We start from the raw sequence: 26,157 nt of genomic DNA, 5'->3' as shown, positions 1-26,157 counted from the left end.
CTCGGCAGCCCACGGGAGGCCAGAGGGCCGGGGAGAGCACACGGGATTGCCGGCAGCGCTGCCCGGCCGGCGGGGAGAGCACACAGAAATGCCGGCGGCGCTGCCCGGCCGGCGAGGAGGGCACACGGGATTGCCGGCAGCGCTGCCCGGCCGGCGGGGAAGGGGGACGGGCACACGGGATTGCCGGCAGCGCTGCCCGGCCGGCGGGGAAGGGGACGGGCACACGGGAGACGGGGATGGGGGGAAGGCAGCGTGCGGGCCCCCAGCGACCCCAGGGCGACTGGTGACGAGCGCCGCGAGCGCCGGCTGCCCATTGGCTGTAGCGAGGGGGACGAGCGGCCAATCAGGGCCGGGCTCGGAGCGGCGCAGCGCTCGCCCTCGCCTCGCCCCGCCCGGCGGCCCCGCGCGCGGGGGGCGGGGTCACGTGACGCTCTGTTTACATCCTCTCAGCTGTCGGGCCCCGCCTCCCCCGTCCCGTCCCGTCCCGTCCCGTCCCTCGCACCGGCACCGGCCGCCGAACCGACCCGCGCACCCCCGGCCCGCGGCCGCCAGCGCCGCCCTCCCTCGCTCGGCCGTTTGCCCGCGGCCTGCCGGAGCGCTCTCCTGCCTGCGATTCTCGCCCCCACCCCTCAGGCGGGTCTCGCCGGTGCCGCCCAGCGCAGGGTCCGGGGTCCGCTGCGGAACGGGTGAGTGTCCCGCACTGTGGGGGGTGGGCAGAACTGCGCTCCGGCGGCGCTGTGCGGCGCGGAGGCCCCGTCGGGCGGCCGGGACGGTGGGTTGCCGCGGGGGAGGGGAGATTGCGGCCCTCCAGCCCCTGCCCTGCGGCCCCTGCCCTTCGCTGGCTGCCCGGGCGCTCCGCTCCCCATTGTCCGCGGGCCCCGCACGCAGGCGCGGGGGAAGGGGGATGAGGGGGAGGCGATGTTTTCGTGCAGCCGGGACAGGGCGAGGGCTCGCCCTAGGGAGGGACAGGACCGACTGTGTGCGTACGCCCTCGGCAGCCCCTTCTTCTCTTCCTCCTTTGCCCGACCCTTGCCACCCCTCGCGGCGTCTGCGTAATGAATAATCTCTGGCCCAAAACGAGCTGGGGGGAGGAGAGGTGGTTGGTGTAGCTGCCGTGGGCCTGGGAGCTGTGAGAGGACGGGGACAAGAGAGAAGGTTCCAGCCCCGGCATGCCGGCGGGGGGCTGGTGGTGCAGGCAAGGTGAGGGCAGCGCTTGTCCCCCGCTGCGGCTCAGCGCCCTGCCTCCCCCCTGTGACGGCTGTGCGTTTGCTTTGCGCCTTTGAGGAAATGCAGTGAGAAGGGAAGCCTGCTGCTTGGGGGATTTCTTTGGGCTTGGTTTGTTTGTTTTGTTTCTTTTTTTCACTGTCGAGTCTTAACAACCTCGTGGGTTTGTGGGGACTGCGTCTTCCAGGCCGAGGCATCGTTGAAGGGTGCGTGAGACAATATTTTGTTTTGTTTCAATAAAAACCCGTGGGCTAATGCAGGGTATTTCTCTTTTTGGGAGTGGAGGAGGTGGTGCGGCTGCAGTATGCGTAAGATACTTTGTTTACATAAATAAAGTGTGTGAAATGCGCGATAACTTCGCTTTTCGCTCGCAGTCCAGGGTGAGTCGGTCGGTGAGCATTCCTGGCGGCAGCCGCCGGAGGAAGAGGAGCGGGCTGCCGCTGCCCCCCCTCTTTGCCATAAACGCACATTTTGTCTCTGTTTATATTGTGGTCTCTGTTTTGGCTGGGAGAAGACTAAGGGGAGGAGCAGGAACTGGCTCCGGGGCTGCCACCTCCTCCTCCCGTCTGTTTTCTTTGTTGTTATCAGCTGGAGGAGGCGTCCCGGGGTCACGTCTGGAGCCGAGCTGCGGTCTGCGGCGGTGTTAATGGGATTCCTCTGGGGCCCGAACCTCGGGCCGCCTCCGCAGCGCCCGTGCGGGTCGGCTCTGCCCTCCGTGCGCCCTCCTCCCCCGGCCTCGGCAGCTGTCCGCGGCTCGCTCTGAAGTTGCAGGAAGAGAAGGGGGGGCCGAGGGAGAAGGAATCTTGGCATTTATTTGATACTCGGTCAGCAGCCTGGGCCTGCTTTATGCAGCTCTGTCATAAAAAACAAAAACAAAACAAAACAAAAACAAAACAAAAAAAAAACTAAACAAACCACCAAAAACCAACAAAAGCAAAAATGAGAACAAACACCTAAGGTGGAAGGGTGAGGGGCTGTCTGTTTAAAAAGAAAACCTTTATGAAAGTGCTAAACTGCTCCAGAGTGTGGAAAATGCTGGTGTCCTTGCAGTATTTGCCAGTGCCAACATAGTTGGTGTTCTCCTAGGGGGTATTTTTTTTTTTACTTCTGTCAAGTAATAGATCAAGCAGAGTTGAACTGCAGGCTTTAGCAAGAATGTAAGGTTTCTTCTCATAAAGTGCAGCAAATGTTGAGACCCACACAAAAAATACCCAGAATAAGGCTAGTCAGCACTTCAGCAAATTAATGAAGATACCCAATTCCTCTTGACCATGTGACCTCTGTGTTACAGAGCATGCTTTTCTGGATGGAAGGCACAAAAAATCCAGTGCTTAGAGTTAGTAAATTACAATAATGTGTGGTGAGAAGGTCTTTGTAACCTTAATCCATTCTGCTTGCAAATGAATTATAATGTGCTATACGCTTTTTTCCCTCAACAGGACCATTACCTTACTCTGGGCAGAAGATCTCTGGAAAGGATCAGGCTTGGATAAATGGAGCTGTCTTCTGCAGAACTCCTGCCTGATTTGTTGGGAGAGTTTGAAAAGTATTTTGGATTTGTAGGTGGAAAAAAATGTGACAGATCGATTGGTATTTTAACTGACTCTGGGTGAATAAATATAACGATAGGAATGTTAGAAGTATGTGAGTGAGGTCAGAGAGCCACAATAAGGGCTTTGGAGATGGACACTTAGCCAGATGTTCTTTACAACAGTCAGTGTCCCTCAGAAGTGCTAGGAAATACAATTGGATGTTGTTGGGAGGTCTGCAGTGAGGAGAATATAATGAAATCACAGAAACAGAAAAAAGTATGTAATACTGGATGTAGTCCTGGATGGTCAAATTTTATCACTGTGTCTGTGCTGGGTTAGGTTCCTTCCCTGCATCATCTCTGATCTTCACTCCAGAATTTTTGTAAAAATCTCCCTGCCTCTCTAATTGGCCTTCTTTCTGGATTTGCTTAGTCTAATCTGTGGCATTATTTGCTTTAGATATGTGACTGACCAGTTTCAATTTTGCAGTATTCTATTTCAAAAATGATAAATTATGAAATCTTGCCATTTTCATAATCATAATCGTGGCAGTTTGGTGGTTTTTATTGGTTGCCTTATGTGTGCCTGTCAGTGACTGCTGCAACCTGCAGCTCCTTTTGAAGAGGCTCCTGCCTAATAGGAGACTTAAAAATAGGACCTCAGTGTCAGGCATGTGTTGTAGTTTCCATGACTGTGGTGGACTGTACCAGAGCAGTCACTTGGCTGTGTTTCTGTAAACTTGAAGCACTTTGAGATGGAAGTGTCCATTCTGAAGCTGAAGGTAGGCTTCTTAGGCGTGATAGCAGTGCAGGTGTAAGTCTTAAGGCAAACTTGGAAGACATTGGCACAGAATTCCTACTGCAACACATTGTAGTGCATCATTCTTGTTTTTGCCTTTAGAGCCAGGCAATAAAATTTCCCCATGCAGTGTCTCAGAAAGGTTTATGTTGGGTGTATCAAAAGTTCCCCAGAACAAATACATTAAAAGCAATTCTGAAATACTAAGCATTATGGTAATGCTCATGCCAGTCTTAAAGGTGCATGGAGAGAAACACCTGAGAATACAGTCATTTTTTCTGGATGAGAGGTGTCTTTACATGTACCTGTTCTTGTCATTTCCTGCTTTGTTCCCATTTTCAGTAGGAATGTCACAAGAGATCTGCTATTCTACCCTGCTGAACTGAAAGTGATGTTCTGGAGCTGATGATTAATTAGCTCTCTGTGTAAGAAAAGTGCCTTGAAGTCTCCAGCACTTGGCACTCTTGAATGCAGACATCGTTTATATAATCTCATTTGTTTTACCTACTTAGAATGTAAACTCCTCAGAGCAAAAGTGGGTAGAATGTAGATGCAATTATGTTTTGCAAATGAATAATCAGGTATGTGACTGGCCTAAGGCACTCCAGGAATCTTCCAGTAGGGTTGGAAGTTGATCTGCATACTTCATCCTCTCCAACAAGTGTGGATTTTTTGGATGGAGTACTCTTTTAATGTATCTGATTTGCAGAACTGTGTTCACACTGTTCTGCTTCATCATTTACGGAGTTATAGGGGCTGAAGTGTGGTAGTTATATCAAATATTATGGGTATAATTACATGAGAGCATCAGGAAATAACTACTGTGTTCCAATTCCTTTGGGCCTTATTTGTGTGCACTGGATGTTAATGAAAGCCTTCAGGCCTCCTTCATGCAAGCACTTAAAGCAGTTTCTGCTGCTGTGTTACTTAAGAAATTTGGGCTGGACTTCTGGTCCTTGAAGAAAGGATAAAATTTATAGCAGCTCAGGATGCTGAATATAATATTTGTAGAACTGAAAGATAGCTGGCTGGCATTCAGAAGAAGAGTGTTGGTTTTCTGTCCTTTTTGTCCTGGTATGTCATGCCTACTTCATGTTTCAGAGAAAGTCTTGCAAAGTTGACAGTGATGTTAACTTCAAGGAGCTTGGAGTACTGATGGAATGTATGTGTGTGGATTCTTGCTGAATCTACTTCTGATCAGAAGCTTATTGGAAATGTTGAAAGTAAGAAGTAAAAGTAAACCTGAAGTAAAATTGTCTTTAAAAATAGCAGTTAGTCCAAAGAAACTTATTTTTGGAAAGAAGAATAATATTGGAACCTATAGGGTTGGAAACAGGTCTGAAGAACACTTGTAGGGTCTTTATCACTTATACATTGTGACTGCAATTGGTATGTCACATATTTCTCAATTAATTTTATCAGTTCTTTAAATTGAAGCACAAAAGTATGAATTGTCCTTTATTGTGAGGAAAAGGCAGTGGTTTAGAGGTCATTACAGAACACTTAAAATAAGCAAAGGAAGACAAACTCCACAGCCCTGAAGGAGGTTAGGTGTGACATCAGGACTCACCATGGGAACTCACAGACTGCAGGTTCTGATGTATTCTCATACAGTGAAGTTCTTGAGTGGGGAATTCCTGTGGAAGTTCTCTTCTTAGAGGGGCTGTCTTGAGGCAGAAAAATACTTGGAGCTGGCTGCTTTGAAAATGCATTTTATGAACACTAGTTTTGAACCTCTGGCTTTGTTTTGTTTAGTGAAGACAGGATGTAAATATCTTGCTTTTACAAGTGCAGAGTATTGAGCTCTATGAGTTGCATGCAATTGGAGGTTTAAGATACTGTGAGTGTTGTTAAGGTTACATAACTGGTGAGGTTTGGAATGCCTCTCAAGTATAGCATTTCACTTGATTTTCTCACAGTAGTGTTTGCTCAGCATACAGTTGCGAAGCAGAGTTGGATTTGCTGTGTTTCTAGGGTGCAAAAGAGTACAACTGGAATTAATGTTGAAAAACTTGTTTGGAGGAAACAATTCAGAATTTGACAACAAAACCTTAAAATCAGGTTTAAAAGGTAACAGGCTTTCATTGAGTGGTTTGATAGTGACATGTTCTTAATCCTGAATGAAAGACATTTATATGGAGGTGCTGCAGGGCATCAGAGTTGTCAGCATGGAGCTGTTAGATATGAGAGGATTTACTTGAAATATTAAAAACAAACAAAAAAAAAAAGATGGCAGGAAAAATCTGAATTAGAGATAGCTCAGCAGTTAGAGAAGAGAGTCCTTGTCTTGGTTGATGCCATGTGTGCTTTACTGGAGATGGTGTGTGTTTAGAGACACATAAACAGAGAATATGTGGACAACCAACCAATTCTGTAGTGGTGTAGAGACTGTAAACAGGATCTCTGTTCTGAATGTTTTTAGAGCCTGGTGATGACAGACTGGTTGCAAGTCAGTGTCTCCAGGTTTGCTCTTCTGGTCCCTTTTGGCCAATAATGTCTTTTATCTGGTTGCTTTTTCCGTTCTAACTGTTGGGTTCCTTTCAAAGCAGTCTTAAGTGACACGGAAAGAGCAGCTCCTCTGACTTAGTTGCAGAGAAGCAAGGGCAGGATGTGGCCAGAAGAGTTTTCTGTTTTGTTGTTTAGCACTAATTGTTGCTGTAGCACCGGCCAAGTAGCCAGCAGTTAGCATGAGCACCTAAAATAGCACTAGAGTCTGTGTTAGAGCACTCACCTCACAAGTACCAGAAGCTTGCTGTTTTTATTACAGAACCTTTTCTTTGCATGATTTCTAAACAGATAAGTCTTACTAAAGCTGTCAGTAATCATAATTATTTCTTCCTTTTTTTTAACAACTGGCTTGTTAAAGTTTTAAGTGATAGGTGCATATTTCTAATGGCAAATTAAGCAATCTTGAAAACTATTTTCAGGATGAACAGTGACAACTGTGTAATACTGGATAATGTTCCTCCAGGAGGCATCTGTCACTGGGAAGATTTTTTTTTTTCCAGCTGATGTCTACAAATGTCATTTTAGATTTAATGGTAAAAGTTAGAGTCAAATCAGAGTTGTTCTAAAATACTAGTTTAAGATGTAGTGAAAGGCAGTATGCAGTAATATTGTAGACACAAAAGGAATGTGACTATTAAAAGCATGTATTGGTACCATTCTTCAAGTAAAACAAATATAATTGATTATTAGTTGTCTTCAGGAATGAAAGGTAACTAGATTTCAAAGAGATCATCTCAGAGGTGACATGTCCTAATTATTTGTTCATATTTAAAAAAGACAAATCTGCTTCTCCAAAAGGAGATTTCTGTATCAATGTGGGGTTTTTGCATGTGAAGGGATAGTAATTGGAATTGTTTATAGTAATAGTCAGCTAGTGAATCAGAGTTGGCAGTTGATATGCCTGTGGCATCCCCATCCCAGATGAAAGGCTCGATTCCTATAAGTAGTTGTTTTAACATTAAAAGAGGAATTAGGACCATGTGGTTGGCAGAAAATGAGATGTGATTACTATTTTGAGATTTTTTTTTATTTCTATAGCAAGTGTTTATAGCAGATATTTGGGAATTACCATGTGGTTTTCTTGACATATAAAAGAAAAAGCCAAGTAATGCTATTCATCGCAGTCAGGATGACTGTGCTGTTATATCATGGTCTGTATATTAAAGTTAAAAAAAGAAATGATTGTGGGAGCCACTATCCTCTTAATCATATTTTCAGAACTATTGTTTTTGCTTGATAGGTATGACTGAAATGAATGCAAGTCAGCATTGCTGAAAGACTGAACTCCAAAGCAGTTGCTAAAGGAGATGCTTAATTTTGATAAATGGCTAATATAAATAACTTAAAGTAATCAGAAATGCTGTATTTCTGCTGGTACATCAGTTTGCCATTACAGGATTTGATTTTCATTTGAAAATCTTTGCCTGAGACCCATGAAATTCTTGTTTACTGCTGTAGTTCTTGTTGGATTCAGTGGGTGGGGTTTTGCTGGCTCTTCTTCTGCTGGGCATGTGATCCTGCTCTTTATTTTCAAAACTGTTTCCTCTACCCTTTTGAGAATGAGCTGTGGTTTTCCTTTCATTCCATGTAGTCCAGTTTGTTTAGCTTTGCTGTGTTCTTCCTTCAAGAAACACTAAATTTGGCGGTCAGAAGGTCAGTGAAATTGGAAAGACACAGAAAAGTCAAGCTGTTGAGTTTCTTTGACTTCTGCTGAGCTGACATCTGCAGTATTATAAAATCCCATAGGCCTTAGTCTCTTGTTATTTGCTTCAGTTAATTATGCATTCATCATGACTAAGACTCATTACTGCCAAGTTTCCTGAGATTCTGTGATGTTTTCTGAAGTAATTCAGTTGTCAGAAAAAGTCAGCGTAAAATTTGCCTTCTCCATTCTGGCATGCTCTGGATAAATTAAAGTTGTCCATGATATAACTACATCAGGTTGTGTGAGCGTAGCAACCTCTTGTGTTGTATCTGTAAACTACACTTATGTAAGGTGAAAACCATGTGCTTTGCATGACTGCAAAAAAACTGGTACAGTAAGATTGTGGGAATGATGGTTATAGTGAACTGTACAAGTGCACAGCTGCTATATAGGCAATGATAAAAGGTTCTCAACTACCATTTCTTGCTGAAGAGTTTGCATGAATATCTTGGAATGATTACTGGAGCCTTCACAAATGCTTCAAATCCTTCCCAGATGACATCTGCCATTGTTGGTGCTGTAAGTAAATTGTAACTTTGGAGCCACATTTACAGTAGTACTTGATTCATACCTGAAGAAAAAGAAAACCAGTAATTCAGAAACATTTTCAAAATTATAATGTGTTTATATTTTGGTTTGTGCTTTTAAAGAAGGGCTCTAAGGAGTTTTGCTTAAGTATTTCTAGTTTTTAGTTTAGGTGTCCATGCCTCAGGTGCAGTGAGTTGTGAGGCTGAGCACGTATTCTCAGTAGCAAACAAACAGATGTATTCAGCATCTGTGTCTATAATTTGCCACCACACCAACACAGGAGATGGCAGTAAGGCAAGGAGACGGCACAAACAGCACCAGTGGCCTCATCCTGTTACTCTTTCTGGATGGTCACGCTGAATGTGTGCAAACATAGATGTGTGTATGTATTACAGATCTTTCCAGTTACTGGGTTTAGGCACTCATTCTACCCTGGAACTCTTCGGTCTGTTTATGCCCCATTGCCTCTTACGCACATGCACGTGTTTAGCTGCAAATCCCAAACACCACAGATTCTCCAGCAGCTCACCTTGGATCCCTCTTTGTTCCTCCATATGTCTCACTCGGCCGGTGTGTCCCATCCCAGTCCCAAGGCCATTCTCCCTGCTTTGCTGGCCAGTCCAGCTTGGTACTCGGTGTGATTGCACCTGGACCTGCAGAAGCTCACGCCCTGCTTGGCTGCCACTGCAGACTCACCAGCCCTTGTTACCTGTGGTCTGACTCCACGTCTTGTAGGTGCACATGGGCACCAAGCAGAGGCCCAAGATAGAGTTGCAAAAGGGGATTGGCAGTCCGACAGGAGAGGCAGGGCATAGCTGCACACCCATACTGACCTGCAGCCTGCTGACAGATGATCCATCCTTCTTGTCATATAGCTGTGGCTTTCCCATGCTTGTTTCTCCCCTAGTCACTGGGATTTTTCCCTTTCCCCACCTCTGGTTCCTCTCCCAAGCATCCACTCACAGGACTTGTGCCATCCCCAAATCCCTTTCCCCTGCACTCCATGGGAGCTTTTACAGAGCTGCTTTTGTAGCTCTGTAAAAGTCACACCTTTGGATCTGGGAAATGCCTTGGAGAGGCATGGTAGTAGTGGGAATGTGGAGAGAGGTGATGGTAGGCTGGATCAGGGTATTCACATGTTTCCCCCACTTGTAAATCCCCCCCTGCTCTTTTGTGTGCAGAACAGCTTTCTGTCACATAACCCAACGAAGTTAACTATGATATGTGCAGGCAGATAATCTGTTTAATCATTTGCAAGCCCTGTGGAAAATTTAAAGTGGAAGGTACTGACTGGCCACAGAGGTGTAAATTAAAATGATACTGTTACAAAAGCAGTGCTTTGAAACATTACCTCAAAGTAGGCAGAATAATAAAATATTTGCATGAACCTGTGTGAAACAGATTTTGATCACAATCTTAATGCTGTAACCTTTTACATTTTAAAGAAAAGTGTTGATTTTTTTTCCTGGATGACTAAAGACTTCAGTAGAATTTTAATATAGATTTAGTTTGTACTTAATGAGTGTGTTTTGGAAGTTTGAATAAATCATCACTTTCTTTTCGTTAGGGAAGTTGATCTCTGTTTTATATAAAGTAAGCGTTGAAAGTCCTAAGTGGTAGAGATTTATGGATAAAGTCACATCATTATAGGTTGTGCTGTGTATGGATTTATGGTATGTGTGGAGACTTAGACAAATTATGATATGGATCCTTAAAGTCTAAAGCTTTTGGATATGCAGGATTTGCGAATTAAAAAGAAGAAGGTGGGGTAGATATCTGTTGCTTTCTTTGACAAGATAAAACACTAACTCAGTGTGCAAGTGTTAGTGAACAAGTTACATTTGAAAAAAAATGGTGATTCCAGTGTGATGCTTCTGGAAGATTGCAGGGAAAGAATTTTGTTCTGTGGTTCTGAGGAGGAGAAGCAGGAAACAGGAGTAGGTTTTACTCATTCTTCGCTCTTGAGAATCACAGGACTAACTAATAAAACAACTTCTCAAAAGATACTGTTGTACTGCACTGTGCTCTTTTAAGAATTAAGCACAGAAGAATTGGGATATATTTTTTCCTTAAATTGTATTTGCTTAGCATCTCATAAGAAGAGGATAGTAAATAATCAATAAAAGTTTAGATTCTCAGGCTGTGGAAGTAAACTTCATGGTAATACAGTATTTAAGTTGTTTATGCTGTGACTATGGTGTGCTATTTTGAAGCTTTTAGATACATTTCTGAAGATTAGAAACCAAAAAATTTTAGTTTCCTTTGGAGGTTGGTAAAGACGATTGATATTTCTGTTTTTAATTGGGCCTGGTTTTTTTTCTTTGTGGAGACTGAAGTAAATGCATAGCTCCAAGATGAGGTTTCAAGTGTCAGGAATGCAACTATCTTCTATTTTTACACTTGACCTCATTTCTGTTTTCTTTTGCTAAAGGCAACAGGCGTATGTTGTTCTGTTGCTGCTAGAAGTGAGTTATTTAAATAACTTGAAATGTTTATGTGCAGTAAGTTTTTGAACTTTAGTACTGGCTGAAATAGTGAAAATTTTGTCATGGGCCACATTTTGCCTAGTCAAAGTTATATGAAGTGTGACTTGATCTGCTTAAGAACTGTAACTTTTATGGTAAAAGGTTAGGAAAATACGTTTCCTTTCCTGTACAAAATGTGCTTTGTATTTCATTGTAAAAGAGGATTCTCCTTCCCCACCCCCCAGTTCTTACTACGGACTTTCTGATGACTACTCCAAGGAGAATAATTTTTATGTTCTGGTCAACCAAACTAAAATATTAACCATCTTTTATGAAAAGAAACAAGTTTTGTTTTAAAAATGTTGATTCTCTCACTATTGTTCTTTATATAGATATATATATATATCAAGGTGTCTTAGATGGAAAGTGATCACAATATTAATATTTGCAGAAATGTTGTGTCACTTTTATGCCTTTGCCCTTTCAGGCCAAACAGAATTAGATGTACCAGAACCAGTTCTTTTTACACATCAATCTACAGCTCTTCTGATTCTTAACATTTGCCTATTATAGCTTATATGAACCTGCTTGAAATGAATACTCTGTTAAATATCCTTCTACAAAGCTGTGTATTGTGGCAATGAGTTTTGCAGCCTGGTCACTCTGTAGCTCACTAATTTGTGAAATATGTGCACAGACAGCAGTTTCTGATATGCAAAACAGGTGCATGAGACAGGCTCAGTGAATATCAGGCATTTGTATGTATCATCATCAGTTCATCTCTCTAGTGAAGTCCTGATATTTTAGGCAGTGATCAAACTGCTATTACCTGCTACCTCCTGTTTCTGTGGGTCTGTTAGGCCCTCAAGAGAAGCTTTTCATCTTTCCTCTTTCTCCCAACCAGCCTGTGATAAAGCTTTTTGGCTCGGTGGTACTGGACAAACTAAAAATAGTTGTGGCCTGGGAATAGACAGAGCTGTAGGCACACCTCTCAGGAGTTGAGACCTTTACAAATTGTGCTAGGAGAGGGCTGCCAGGTTCTGTCACAGACACTGGGATCAGAGGCAGTGTAGGGGATCTTTCTGCGTATTAAACATTGGATTAAACTGCTCTCTTTTGCTTAGATCTTCAGTGGAACTTTAAAAGGTTATTAAGTCATCTTAGGCTCCCCAGAGACAAGAGCATTTTGGTGCATTGTCTTACAGCTAAGCAACAGGAATTGTTTTGGACTGCTGTGGGTAGAGAATCAGTATTAATTATTTTGAAGTCTGCAATTGATGGTACACTGTACAGTACAGAGGGCAGAGCTAGTGTTCATTCAGTCATAAAGGTATATGTACAACCTGTTGTCTATATTTGAATTAGAATTTGAAGTCCATATTTGAAGAAGAAACTGCTCCTGAAGCCTGAGAGGCTTAGCTTTGCAAAGAGTTTTTGGTTGCCAGATTTTAAGCAATAAGGAGAGCTAAGTCAGGATGTGGGGTTAAGTTGAACATTAAAATTTTAGTCCAGAAAGTATGTAGAATTGTTTGCTTTGCTTTGTAATAAAAGGTACTGAATTTTCAAGCCTTTATCAGCATACCCGAGAACAGGTCTGGCATGTATAGAAAAATGTTCATTTCTGCATTCATACTATTGGTACGGTGTGAAGAGGGTAGATGGAATTTCAGACGAGAAGAACAAATCAAGTACAAGAGACAGTATAGACCAGGAAAGGAATGTCTCCTAGTTCAAAGAAGAGCGAAAAACAATGAAACAAACACAAAAACAACTAACAAAATTCTGTTACTTTGGTTTTTTTTTACTCAAGTTCCTGTGAACTGTCTTAATATTAAAAAAAAAAGAGTTCAGTAGCTACTCAGCAAGTTACTCCAAAATTATGCCCTTGTGTAGCTGCCAAGGTTAAATTAATTTGATCATGTGCTTATGTGCTTGTCACTGCTCATACATTTGAGGAGTTCCATAAGTTTCAGAACCTCTTTTGAGAGAAATGCAGTACCATGTCTGCTGTTCAGTGTGTTCAGGTGACTGTAGGTGGAGGAAGAGTGAAAGCAGGCACATACCTGGAATCTTGTACAAACAGCTGTTGGAAGCTCAAACAGGAAGATCAGGGCTTAAGCTTACATCAGACTTGACAAACATTTTCTGCCCAAGTAGGTCAATGCAATTCAGGTTAAGTCAGTAGTTGTAGCTGTTTACATTCATTTGACTTAACGCTAATCCTGTGGTTTATTTTTTGTTCCATTGCCATATTGCAAAGAACCTTGAAGTATGCTCTGTGGAGTGCACTGCACAGCTGACTCTACTTGGTTTTGTACTTGTTTCTGTTTGACTTGAAGAGTTTCTTGCAGTGACCCACTGAGCAGCAGTTTGGGATTGAATGTTTTTAAGTAAGATTAGTCTTGAGTATAGACTTCAAAGTGTGCAGTGTTCTCTGTAGAGTTTTCCTTAATGCACCAAGTAGCATCACATACCCTAAAAAACAATAGGTTTTCTTCTTTCATAGCTGCTTGGAGTGACAAAACAAATAGCTGTGGAAGAGAAGGTTCTAATAGTTGGATTTCCAAAGCACTTAAACCTTTTGCTGTCTTTAGTATCAGTTTAGTAGCAAGTATAGGTGTAAAAGTTTTTTAAAAAATGTTTATGAAGACTTCATTGTAAAATACCTCTGTGTCCCACATTTTATTCTTAATTTTGTAGTCACCTACTACAGTTACTGCCAGCACATACTTCATATTTTGGTTTTCTCCAGTCTTCGCTGGTTGAAAGTAATATTAGATTTATTCTTTTCCTTTCAGATCATAATCAATCATACTGTTTGTTTGAAAACTCCTGCTGAAATCCTAAGCTCCGCTCTGCAGTTTGAGGTTGAATTTCCTTGTGTGAGTCACTATTATACTTGGGAGAAAAAGGGAAGCTAAACTTAAAGTGGAGTCCTGTGGTTGTAGGAGTTATTGGATGGAATGAGGACAGGCAAAACAGGATCTTGAGTTCATAACTGCTGCTAGGGTATTATGTATTGAGTCTGGACAGAAAGGAGTAGGCCTGATACTTGATTAGTAGCCCAGGGAACTTTAAATCTCTGCTGATTAGAGCAATGTTGCTGATTTTTTCTATGAGTAAACTGAAACTGTTAACTTGATTGAAGTATTTCAGGCCTGTGTGTGCATTCGTGGTTAATTCCTTTCTGTTGCCAGTCGCAGAATATTCCTTTTTGGGAAACTGGACAGCTGAATTCTAATATTAATGTGCTGCTCAGTGACTTACTGCTGTCTTCTCCCTCTGACAGGAAAGAGGGAGAGTTCACAAAGCAAGGTTGTATTCTATGTATGAGTTTAAAGTAATGTATCACATTCCTGATTCAGTGTCATCTTTCTCCAAGATGATGTGTTAGTGAAAATTGTGTTAGTTGTGAGGAGGAGACTTCAAATATAGCTGATTCCATTTATTTTTTTTGTTATTCTGTTTTCTTTGAAACAAAGCAAGGATCAAGTAAGTCAGCTCAAGTAGCATGTATTGTAGTTGTCTATATGGAGTCAGGCTGTGTCAGTATTACAAGATAGTTAATTTTAAGATACTTGGAATTATATGGATTTAGCAGTGTCAATGAGGTTTTGTCTGGCAAATTAACTGGATACCTTGGAGCATGGTATTTAAACTGTCTTTAAGAAAGTGTGCAAGTCCTTAGTGGCCCAGGAAATTAATTTGAAGTGCAAATACATTTGTAGAAATTCTGAAACATGCAAAACTTGTGTCCCTTTAAAAGCTGGTAAAAAACTTGGCTAACCTTATACCTCATTACTAACCTTTCAGCTAAGAGTTTTGCATATCTTATAAAATAGTGAAGAATAAAAATGCACTCCGATTGTCATCTCTTCTTAGCTACATAGCCAAAAAATACATGTTCAATCAATGTGACAATATTTAAAAAAAAGGAAAAATGTCAATAAAACACCCAGAAATTATTTAATGTATTTCACTGAAATTGGTTACAAGTTAGGTCAGAAACAGGTCAGAGGTGGTGGTGTTACACAATTATGTGGATTGTTAGAGAAATTGCAAAGTATGTTTCCATTTCATTTTTATTGTGAATATAAGAAACTTCAAGATAGGGTTCCAGCTTCTTAAAATAAATTATGAGTAGTATGGAATGGAAAATGAAGATTGCTTTAATTACAGTTGGCTTTACTAAGTTAATTTTTTATCAAGACTATATTGAAATTATAACTCCTACACTGTAATTTCTATTCGGTTGTGTGTTCCAGAGATGCCTGAGGCTAAAAGCAATAGCTGCATTTTGTTAACTGGACAAACCTTCATATTTCTTGTGAAGTTGCTATAGCTTTTGGTGTAATAAGCATCAGAATGCTGCTTGTGCTCTTTGTGAACTGCATGTGTTTCAGTTTTAATATCAGGGAGCTTCACAGGATGTTTTTGATGAGCATTCAGCTGTGTAGAAAGTTTTATCCTAGTATGCTCTGCTGTTTTTATCTTGTCCTAGGTCAGCTGTCACAAGGAAGATTTGACTAACTTGCCCTTTTTTTCCAGCTGTGCTAAAATGGCTTCTGAGATGTTTTCTTTTGTGTGTTTAAAAGCTTTGGGGAAAGTAAACTATCAAAAAGTATTTCTCTGCAGCACAAGAGGCCACTTCTTGTGAAAAGGTGTATTTCTTTCACTTCCTAGAGCATTTTTTGGTTTTGAGCAACAATACTTTCCATTGAGCAGCATTTTTGCTTACTTGGAGAGTGCAGAGTAGAACACTGTAGGTAAGGAATGCAAACCAAACCAAGATACCTAGGCTGGGTGTCTGGCCTAAACACCTTCACTGTCATCTGCTTAATGTCACCTTCTTCAGATGGGGACAGTGTGTCCAGAATGATATATAGCCTTCAACTGCACTGCCAAATAGCCATGCTGGTTTGCTGTGTCTCATTCTTGAGAGGAGACTCCATTTCTCTTTCTCCCCTACTTCCCTCAATGTCATGCTGTCAATCACACTTTTTCTGTTCTTGGCTTCGAGATTTTGTGTGAGAATCATTATTGAAGCTGAGGCACTTGGTGGGTGTCATCAGTAGAAAGTCTTGTGATACTGCAATAACTTGAGCCATCATATAATGCCAGGAATACAAATTACCAAATACCTAAAAAAAGTCTGTTGCTGTGTCATGTGTATTGAAAATTAGAAAAATGTTATTTACAGGATCTAAATGGTATGTGACAGCAGTGAAGACGCTTGTTGATGGAAATGCTAAAGCTTTAGGTTTTCCCATCGGCGTGCTCTGCGCGTTTGCTGGCGCAGTGCTGATGGCTAGCTGAGTTCTCCATCTGCTGGTGCGAGGTGGTGGGTGCACCCAGCTGGAAGAGCTGAAAGCAGCATTCCCATTTCTCAAACGTAGCAGCTGAATTTAGTCTTTACAAAACTCAGTTCTTAACTTTGTGGCTTTAGTTAAATTTATTTCCAAACATGTCTCAAGATAATAATGAACTTTTTAGTGTGAAATATGGCAAAAACGATTGCTTTAGTCACTGCAGATTATTTAACTGAAGTATCATAATTTGGTTCATTAAACCTTCAGGTGTGGTGCAAGTGCAGACAAATAGGGGTGGAATATTTTTATTACCCACAGTTAAAAAAATCTCTTAGGTTTCACATTTTCTGTCCAAGTTGTCCTGTAGTTTTTTCCACAAGCAGAAATAAATATTCCTGTGCAGTTGAACATGCACAGGCCTGCTTACTCTGCTGTGGAGCACTAGGGTATTCCAACATCTGTTTTTTCTGCTTTAATCAAAATGTTTTTTTGCTGGATAATTGCATGTGATGACTTTTTACCTCTTTGCATTCCAGAATGTTAGTGGGAATTAGTTTTGCTTCGGAGGGAAGCACACAGCTGAATGGTGAACATCAGTCATCATTTCACCTCTGATTGACCAGAGCTTTAATAGCCCTCAATATTCCACTCCCCCCAGTTTATATACTGGTCATGACACGCTATGGTATAGAATATCCCTTTGGCCATTTCAGGTCAGCTGTCCTGGCCGTGCTCCCTCCTGGTTTTGTGTGCCTGTGCACTGCAGCAGAGTGTAGGAAATGAAAAAAGTACTTCTTGGCTTTTGGTAAACACTACTGAGCAACAGCTAAAACTTCAGTGTGTTATCAGCATTATTCACTGTGTACTCTATTCATCTAGAAGTGATGCATTAAACTTCCTATTCTCCTGTCTCCTAGTCTCTGTTGCTATTTTACTGGTAATTCATGCAACATTAAAAATCTTAGTATCTGGATTTTGAGTTTAGTAATTCATAATGAAATAACTGCAGATAAAATACAGATCTGAAGGAATTATTTTGAAGTGAATATGACTTATTGCAGTGTGCTGTGTAGAATTACACTTATGAGCTGGCAAGCTGTTAAAAATTTCCAGGTACTTAAGGAGTTTTTATTCCTCTAGTGAATATGGCAGGCATTAGGAGGGGCTCAGATACTTGGAGGGCTTTTTCTTTTGTTTTGATTCCAGAAGAGAGCAGTGTGCCATTGTATCTGCACTAGTATTCTGTTTCAGCTCCAAAGTGAACATCTGAAAAGCATCTCTGAGACATCATCCCTTCCTGGGCTTTGTTTCCCCCATGGGGTGATCTTGGCACATGGAAACCAAGTTCCTTTCAGAATTAGCTAAGTTGGTACACGCTCAAGCTGCTGTTGGACACTTGGCTCTCAGGATGGGACTAGAGCTCACCCAAAGGCAGTTCTGTCCTGTAGGTGCCCCCTCAAATGTGTGACATGGGTGAAGGGTTCTTAGCACTGTAGGGTTTGCAGTGTCTAGCAAGCAACGCAGCATAAGGGTTTGCATAATGTAGACAGCCCCTGCTGACGTATAAAGCCCATGTTTCTAAGCTTTGAGTTAAAAATCTGAGAGGCAGAATTTTGATTGAGTACTAGCTGTCCTGCATCTTAGTTCTGCTTCATAAAGTTATCCACTACTAACAATATTGCATTGTTTGCTAATAGTTGTTAATTTCTTTGTTTTGCAGGAAATTCACTTGTGATGTCCTTCTGAAAAACAGCTGAGACTCCATTACAAACATACACTTTTGGGAAAACTCTGCTCCTAATGTATTTTGCAAACTAATTGAATTACCACAGAAGTTCAGCATGGGAGGAGCTGTGAGTGCTGGAGAAGACAACGATGACTTAATTGATAACTTGAAAGAAGCTCAGTACATTCGTACCGAGAGTGTGGAGCAAGCCTTCCGAGCTATTGATCGTGGTGATTATTATCTGGAAGGGTACAGGGACAATGCTTACAAAGACTTGGCCTGGAAGCATGGAAATATACACTTGTCAGCACCTTGCATTTATTCTGAAGTCATGGAAGCACTGAAACTTCAGCCCGGATTGTCTTTTCTAAATCTGGGTAGTGGAACCGGATACTTGAGTACAATGGTGGGATTAATATTAGGTAATTATTAATATTAGGTAACCTGAAAGTTTTTATTTAAATATAGTGGGTTTGAATACTTTAGAAGATTATGCAAGCCCTGTAAAACCTTACTTTTACTTCTTTAACAATGACAGTAACATACATAAGGCTGGCTCTTTGAGATATGTTGTTAAAATAGTTTGTTATCTACAAGCAGTTCACTGGCGCTCTAATTTGGTGACATTTCTTGGATGTTTTGGAAGAGGCAATTCTTCCTGCATTCTGTAGTTTAAAATGCTCATTTGAAAGGAGCAGTCCTTATTTTTGTTTAAAAGGGAAAGGCAGAGTGGAACAATTTTTGAAGCCTAAAATTTTCATCTGCATTTGCACTCTATTTGTGCCTTTGCTATAGGTTACTGTTCTGATCTTCAGTTTATGGAAGGGAAAATCTAAATTGTAAAGGTTAATTTATTTCTCTTTAAGAAACTTAACTGAAAAATAAATCTGTGTCAGTATGGAAACAGTTATTTTAAAATACATTTAATCAGTGTCTTAGTGAGAAAATTTTGGGATGTACACTGATGAGAATGTTTAATCAGGTGTGTAGGTTTTCAATAGAATTTTAACACACTAGCACTGTGTTTTTTCTTGTTTTCAAATACATTTCCTATATGAAAAAAGATGGAACTAAATATTGTTGCCTAAATTAAATTTCAAAACCCAGAGAGAAAAATGCATTAAATGTCCTCATGCCCAGCATTTAGATTACAGAGCACATGCACCAACAACTAATTTTTTTTTACAAATTGTTTTATTACATAAAACAGCAGTAGTTATTTTGATGTGTATTTTTTGTAGATACCATTTTCTTGACCATACTGCATGCAACTTTTCCTTGGTTGTAGAAATCTTGGTGACAGCTAATATACAGATTTTGCTTACATTAATTTATATATAAAACTAAGGTGTCAGGAGTCAGTTTGTTCATTTTCAATTAATTAGTTACTTTCTGTCATTTATTTATTGGAAGGAAGAAATTATGGCTAATAGTGCATAACAAACATCATTTGTTGGTATCTGCAGTATCTTTTGTTCTAATTAATACTAATAAATATAAGAGTTACTGATACTAATAAATAAAAACTGTTTTGTGGAAACAGGAATTATGGTCATTCACAGGTAAAAATAAGGTAAAGCTGTCTACTCTCGTAGAGTGTTGCTTTTCTCTGTTTGGGGATGTTTCTAATTGAGAGTAGATATTTTTAATTGGATTGTAATATTTTAAGTGCAGTATTTAAACAATTAGTAAATATTGCAGCATTTTTTTCTCGAAAATGTTTCTTCAGGGTAATGACTAATGGTGCATGTTTATTACTGTCTTGTGGAAAGCTTTGTTACTTCATTATTCTTTCTTAACTCATATGTTTTAAAAAAAAAAAAAATTTATGTTTATTTCACTTGATTCTGTATGCTGCATTTGTATCTCTGTACTTAAACCAATTTTGTATGGCTGATGGAACACTCCTGGGTTTGGCCTCTGTGTATTAAGCAGAATTGCTATCCTTCAGAATAGTATATGCGGAGTTGAGGGAATTAAACAGGAAAAGACTTGTCTTCTCCATCGGGTGAGGTTGTCTGACAGCCCCTGAGGAGCACACTTACCCTGCAGATGTTCCCGAAAAGGCAGCTCAGGTGAGCAGCCTGGAGCCACAACTGCCTAGCTGCTTAGAGAAGCAGACTTTCCATGTTTTGGAATGCTGTATCCTGTCACCAAAGTCTTAGTGTTGTAATGTGTTTTGGCTTCTAGGCTGAGGCATCGAAGGTATAAATGCAGTTTATGTCTTTATTTTCTTACTGTATTCCTTCTGATAAAACTAGTTACATATAATAAATATACTTAAGTGTTTTTTTTAAACCAAGGAACAGTTGCTTTAGCGAAGAAAAACAAACAGATGTCATTTTCTGACAACTAAACCATACTCGTTTTTAAAAGCTCACTTTTTTTTTTCAAACCTGTTTCAGCGTACACTGCAGTGAGGAACGGAACCATGTGGGTTTTGACAGTAGTTGAGTATCTTTCCATTTGACAATGTAGTGAGTAATGTTTCTGCCACATTGGCAGTGTCAAAATGACTAGGTTAAATTACCAAATAATCTGAAACTGGTGATCGCTTCCAAGTATAGCAACATACTAAAAGACTGCGCACCAATCCACAGAGATTAAATTAACTGTTGCTGAAACTGTTAAAATATAATCGAAGTTCAGACTGGGTGGAATTGCTATCTCATTATGCTGAAAGAGGCCAGTTGATTTCAGAGAGTAGTGGAGATGTTGGTTTCACATTTTTAGAATAGCTGACTCTGCATACATGTCCAGCTGTGACTTTCCCAGTGGGAGAAGAGAGCACATTTCTCATCTTTCCATTTAGATTACAAATGCCGTGGTGTATGATGATGTGGTAGTGTTCTGCATTCATAGTTTTAATTTCAGGTTGTTAGAGCAACTGATGCTTGTAGAATTTTTTTAGTTGCTTTCAAAGTTAGGTACTTGAAGGAATGTGCATGAGAAATTTTGACCAGATGATGTTTATGCATTCTTAATTTACTTTAAATTATGAGGTTAAAGGAATGGTTATTAATTTTTAGGTAAAGAGAACTTACCTTGAATGCTGCTGTATACTGTAGAGCTGTTAGAAGCATCATAGCCTATTATGATACAAGAGAATATTAAACAGCTAGAAAAGGGATTGCCTATGTCAATGCTTTTTTTAAAGTGACCAATAATAACATGAATTTACAGTAAAAATGAATGTCAGCAGAAGGTAAATGTTTTCACAAGCTCTAAGAACATCCCTTGTATGATAGCTAACTCTTGCCTGCAATCAATGGGGTCTTAAAAGCGCTCCTAGTAGTTGCCTGGTGGAGTAGTGCATTGCTTTTATTTCACCCAGCAGAAAATATTCTAAACTATGTTGAGTTGCAATTATCGATCAAGTTAAGTGTAAATAGCTATATGTTGTATTTTTGTTGCAGTAAAACAAAATCTCTCTTACTAACCCTAGTCTGTTTTGGTAATCTCTGTCCTAGAAAAGACAAATTGAATTCTGTTTCACTGGAGTAACATCATGGAGCTAAATATTTAGGAAAGATTTAGAACGCTGTAGAGGATATAAATATAAGTTTTGTCTAATCTTATTGATGTTTACTTTCCCTCTTTTCCTTCCCTTTCCCTTTTCCAATTCTATGCTCCAATGACTTAAGACCCTGGGCTATGAGTGCATGTTAAATTTAGAATCCTTAGAGCAAATGTGACTGTCTGATTCAGATTCCTTCCTGATGTGGATAATCCTCATAATACTGTCTCATGATTTCTTCTTGTTCCTGAAATAATAGCATTAACTTTTGGCACACAGTTTGACTTGGAATTATACTTGGATTTGATCACAGGAAGGCAATGCAGTTGTGATGGGATTGTGATGAGTGAACATAATGTGTGGGGCAATTTCACTGTTCTTGGTGGAAGTTAATTATTTGTATTAAATTAAGAACAAATTTCTGATTTTGCAGTGTGCAAAATAGAAGAACATATGTGGCTAAGGGATATAATTCTCAATTTCTAAATAGTCAGAGAGAAACTATGAAAAGTTTGCCATAAGAAAGCTTTAAAGTCTAAATACCAAAACACAGACTGAAATTTTTATTTTTTGTGTTCCAAGTAAGTAATGTTTTGTAAAAGAATTTGCTTGGACTGTGTTCAGTGTAGTCAACTTATTTTCTGCATGCTTACTAAGAAAATTTGTTCTGTAATTATTGTAGTTCAGTCCCTGTTCTTTTATCAAACCTTTGGCCTTTTACCTTCCTCTTTAAGCACCAGTAATGCAGATGCAAAAAATAAGTTTGTCTAGCAGTGTTTGGAGACTTCTGTTTTATGTGGTTTTGATATTTTTACACTATAGTGCTGTTCCATGTAGTTTTGCTGTGCTTAGAAAGGAAACATCACAAAAACACACCATGCTATTTTTATTTACAGGGCCTTTTGGGATAAATCATGGAATAGAGCTTCATTCAGATGTGGTAGAATACGCCAAAGAAAAGTTGGAGAGCTTCATAAAATACAGTGATAGTTTTGATAAGTAAGTATCTAATTTGTCTGACTTGCTTTGCAATAACATTTTTGGTTTTAAACTCAGTGTGTCATTGCTTATGAACTTAGAGGGGGGAGAAGAATGGTGTCACACAATCAAAACCTAAAACTTCCAGTTTGTGGCTCTACTTCATGAGGTAAGTTGAGGCTTAAGAAAGCAGTCTTTGGAAGTATCGGAGTATTTCTGCTGTGCAGTGCTTAGCAAAGTGGATTTCCCTGCATTTTGGCGATGTATATCCGTACACGGGTACGTGTGTGTGTGTGCACGTATGTGCATATATACATTTAGGAGAGTGACATGGTATGTGGGTGTCTTTGCATGTATAGAGCAATTTTTATCCATTAAATCAGTTTTTATGTAGTTTTACATAATCTCTCTGTACAGTATTAACTTTCTTTCTAATCTACCCGTATTGATCTGACCTGAGTAATTTTTTCTGATTGCCTTCATGTTTACTTCCTGAAGAGATGGACGTCAGAGTATTCATCTATGCTCGGAGCACTACTCATTTTTACTTCAGGGTATAACTCTGGATTCCAGGGCTTTGAACCTTATTGCTTCTACCTACCCAGCAATTTTATATTATTTTAAGTTGGCCTTAAGAGTATTGGGAGTCTCTGCCTCTGTTAAAGGGAAAGCTAGGGCTGTTCTTTGTAAAGACTTCTTTGCTTGCAGGCAATAAATTCTCCAGTGATTATAAGGTAACTTCTGGAAATGCAAGAAATCTTTAGAATTTTAGGAGTAACCTAAAAATTGCACATTCTACACCTCTTTCTTGTCCTGTAGGCAGCAAAGAAAACTTTTGCTGTCCTTTTACCTGTCTAATGTGCTTTATGACTGCCATGTTCTTGATTAGGTTGGCTGGAGCTCAATCCACTTTTTCCCATATCCGGACTTCAGGAGCTCTTGTCTGACCACAAGCCTTTCTCTTCATGCTCCTAAGTAAGAGAAGAGTATCATCCTAGTGTTAACTGTATCTGAAGTAAATTTTGTAATTCTGATACTGGCAACATTATTTTAGTACTGTGTTAGCCCAGTAAAATAAATAAAATCATGTAGGAGAACATGTATATCTTTCATCACTATTGTCTTAGTTTTAATACAAGCATTTATGTTGGCTGAGGTTAATCTATAACACAAGTTAGAACAAGTAAAAATTGATTCAGTGAGCAGCTTTATGATGCAGTTTGTGTCTTAAAAAAAATGTGTGTGAGATACGATAAGTGGTCACTGCTGATACTGCATTAATGGCTCTGTTAAGTTAGCTGTGTCTGCTAGCTAGTGAATCCTGGCACATACCTTGTGCATTACTGTAGGTGTCTGTACAAGACATACAAAAACTGGTTTTGATTGGAATGTCTTACCAATCAGGTGATAGGCTATGTACAGAAATTAAAGGAAATTGGAGTAGCAATGAAGCTTTGTCATAATTGAAACAAAATTTGATTAGGATAGTTTAGTAAATGAATAGCAGAATCCTGGGGGTGTTGGTAACACTTCAAAACATGCAAGAACTTTGGACAAACAAAACAAAACTGTTAAACATGATGTAAATAAATGTCAGTGTTGTATGTGTTCCGAAGAAATAGGACTCTCCTCACCAACATAAGAAAAATTACACTTCTGTGAAAGTGCTTTTTTATAGAAACCTACCTGTAGTAGCTGTAATTCTGCTGATACAATAATGATTGCCTGGTTTGATTTTGTGTTTTGGGGGGAATTCCCAATTTGTCTGCGTAACTGATTCTGGCTGATTGCTTTCTTTGTAAATCTTCTATATTTTAATGTTGTTAATGAAGATGATGTGTGGTTGTTGTTTTTTTTTTTTTTTCCTGTGGTAGGGTTCTTTTGTATTTGTTTTTACTGTAAGTATTAAAATCTGGAATTTTAAGCTGACTCACAAAGTAATGTTTTCTGATTCAGTAAGTCTGGTTTTGCTTCTTGTTTCAGTAACTTTTTCCTGCATCTTCGTTTATAAGTGAAAGATTTTTACCCAAAGTTACGGGATTGCACCATCTGAACTTAACTACTGCTTTGGTCAGCTTAGTATTTGGCTGAAAGACCACCCAGGGAAGAGATGTGTGCTATCTGTCTGCTGCTCAGCACTGGTGTATTCCAAGCAGGAGTCCTCACTGTTTGAAAATAGATTACATGGCAGACTGGTATGAATGAAGTTAGTTGTCTCAGTGAATGTGTGTGTGAAAAATAACTTTCACTTGACCAGCAGCCTCCAGCAAGGTACCCAGGGGACTTAAAGAGCACAGAGACTATGATGTGTGTTCCTGGCAGTTACAGAGTTATACAAATGGGAACTTCAGTAAAGCTTTGTTTTGCCACTTCCCTGCATTCTTTCTTTAGTGTTTTGAATTCTGCAGTCTGATTTGAATGTTCTAAGCATTCTGCTTTTGAAACACAAAGCACAACTTTAAACTTATGGGTAGGTACATGGAGAGATTCAGCTTGGATCATAAATAAACACTTGGTAACTTTGTTCCTTTGCTTGGAGTAATAGGCAGTTGGTTTTGCATCTGACTTCTGTGTGGAGGTGGATCATGATAATTTAGGTGGGTTCTTGCCTAATAAAACAAGATGGAATATTTCTTTTATGCCATTTGTATGGGGGAATGTTCCAGTGCTGTGTGATACAGTTTAACTTGCTTTTTTGATACCTGATAATAATGTTGAAGTACAATTACAAGTTTACTTTTCTGTGATTCAGGTAAGGTACTTCACCAGAAACCTGACAGTATATAAAATTAGCATGTCCAGAAGGATTTGAGACTCAGCCTAAAGGGAGGGCTGTCTGTCTCTGATAGCTTGTCTTATCTCAGTTTTAGCCCCTGGAATTATTCATCAGAAGAAGAGTTCTCAGATACCTGTTCCAAATAATTTCAGTAATTACTTGTATCTGTATCCATATCCCACCAATCTATAAAAACAGTTTTCCTCTAAATGGAGGTGGAGTTGTGCATTCTGAAAGATAAAATTCTGCCTTGATGGAGTTGATGTGTGTTTGCCAGTAAAAGCAAAGGAGAAGTTTTTTCTTGAAAACATCTGAAAGTATCATGATGGTTGAGGTACAAAGATTTTAGGTATAGACTAAAGAAAATTCTTTGTGTGTGAAATACATGTAAGGCTCTCTTTCATTCTTGAAGCCTTCAGAGAATGCATGCCAATTAAGGGGAAAAGAATCATTCCTTAAGAAGGCTCTATCTAAAACACGTATGTTCAAGTACCAGGCCCCGCTTCACCTGTTTATTGAAGGGGAATGTGTTGTCTTTTCTGCTCCCATTCAACTTCTAGACCTAGAATATCCAGCTTGGAGAGAGAGCCACAGGGCAAGGCTAGGTTGCCCATCTTCTAGCACCCTATCAAAACCCAAACGTGGGTAAGCTGGTGAAGTCCCTGCTGTGAAAGAAAATCACCAACCCTTCTCAGGATCAAAAGAATCCACTTCAATGGTAAGTGACAAGAACCCTAGTACTAATTCTGGGATAACTGTTATGGGTGAAACTTCTTCCTGAAGTCCTGTAGGAGATTGTGTTGAACATCTTCAGTAGAATGTTTTTCTTCATTGAAATGTAAGGCTACTGGTAGGTTTCTAAAGGCTCACTTTTAAAATTAAATTAGATTTGAAAGGTGATTCCCTGGTGTACACACAAAGAAAAATAGAGCTCCTTCTTGCTGGTCAGCTGGCTAGTGATTGCAGTAAAAATCTAAGCAGGAAAAAGCAGACTGTCTCCAAACCTTACTGATTACTTTCTCAGTTTAAATATTACTGATGACTTAATTTCAAATAGTGTAAATAATGCTTTTTTAGCGGTAAGTGAATTC

General features: G+C 39.9%; 1 protein-coding gene and 1 long non-coding RNA gene across 3 annotated transcripts in view; both read left to right on the top strand.

The window, feature by feature from the left end:
• Positions 1–566: 566 nt before the first annotated feature.
• PCMTD1 (protein-L-isoaspartate (D-aspartate) O-methyltransferase domain containing 1) overlaps positions 567–26,157 on the top strand; it is a 40,615-nt gene continuing 15,024 nt past the window's right edge. Inside the window, exons 1-3 of one of the 2 annotated variants that reach the window (XM_063168627.1) lie at positions 567–686; positions 17,790–18,217; positions 22,209–22,311. In XM_063168627.1, the coding sequence (XP_063024697.1) occupies positions 17,911–18,217; positions 22,209–22,311 (410 nt within the window). In that variant the 5' untranslated portion in view covers positions 567–686; positions 17,790–17,910. Of the gene's footprint in view, positions 687–17,789; positions 18,218–22,208; positions 22,312–25,649; positions 25,785–26,157 lie in introns of those variants that run through there. The other variant, XM_063168634.1, reaches the window with a different exon arrangement.
• LOC134424689 (uncharacterized) lies at positions 22,326–24,219 on the top strand. Its single transcript, XR_010029474.1, has 2 exons — positions 22,326–22,459; positions 23,180–24,219. It is a non-coding gene; the product is annotated as an uncharacterized LOC134424689 (long non-coding RNA).

This window comes from Melospiza melodia, chromosome 1, assembly GCF_035770615.1.
Source record: "Melospiza melodia melodia isolate bMelMel2 chromosome 1, bMelMel2.pri, whole genome shotgun sequence".
NCBI lineage: Eukaryota > Metazoa > Chordata > Aves > Passeriformes > Passerellidae > Melospiza > Melospiza melodia.
This window is presented reverse-complemented; position numbering and strand designations above follow the sequence as displayed.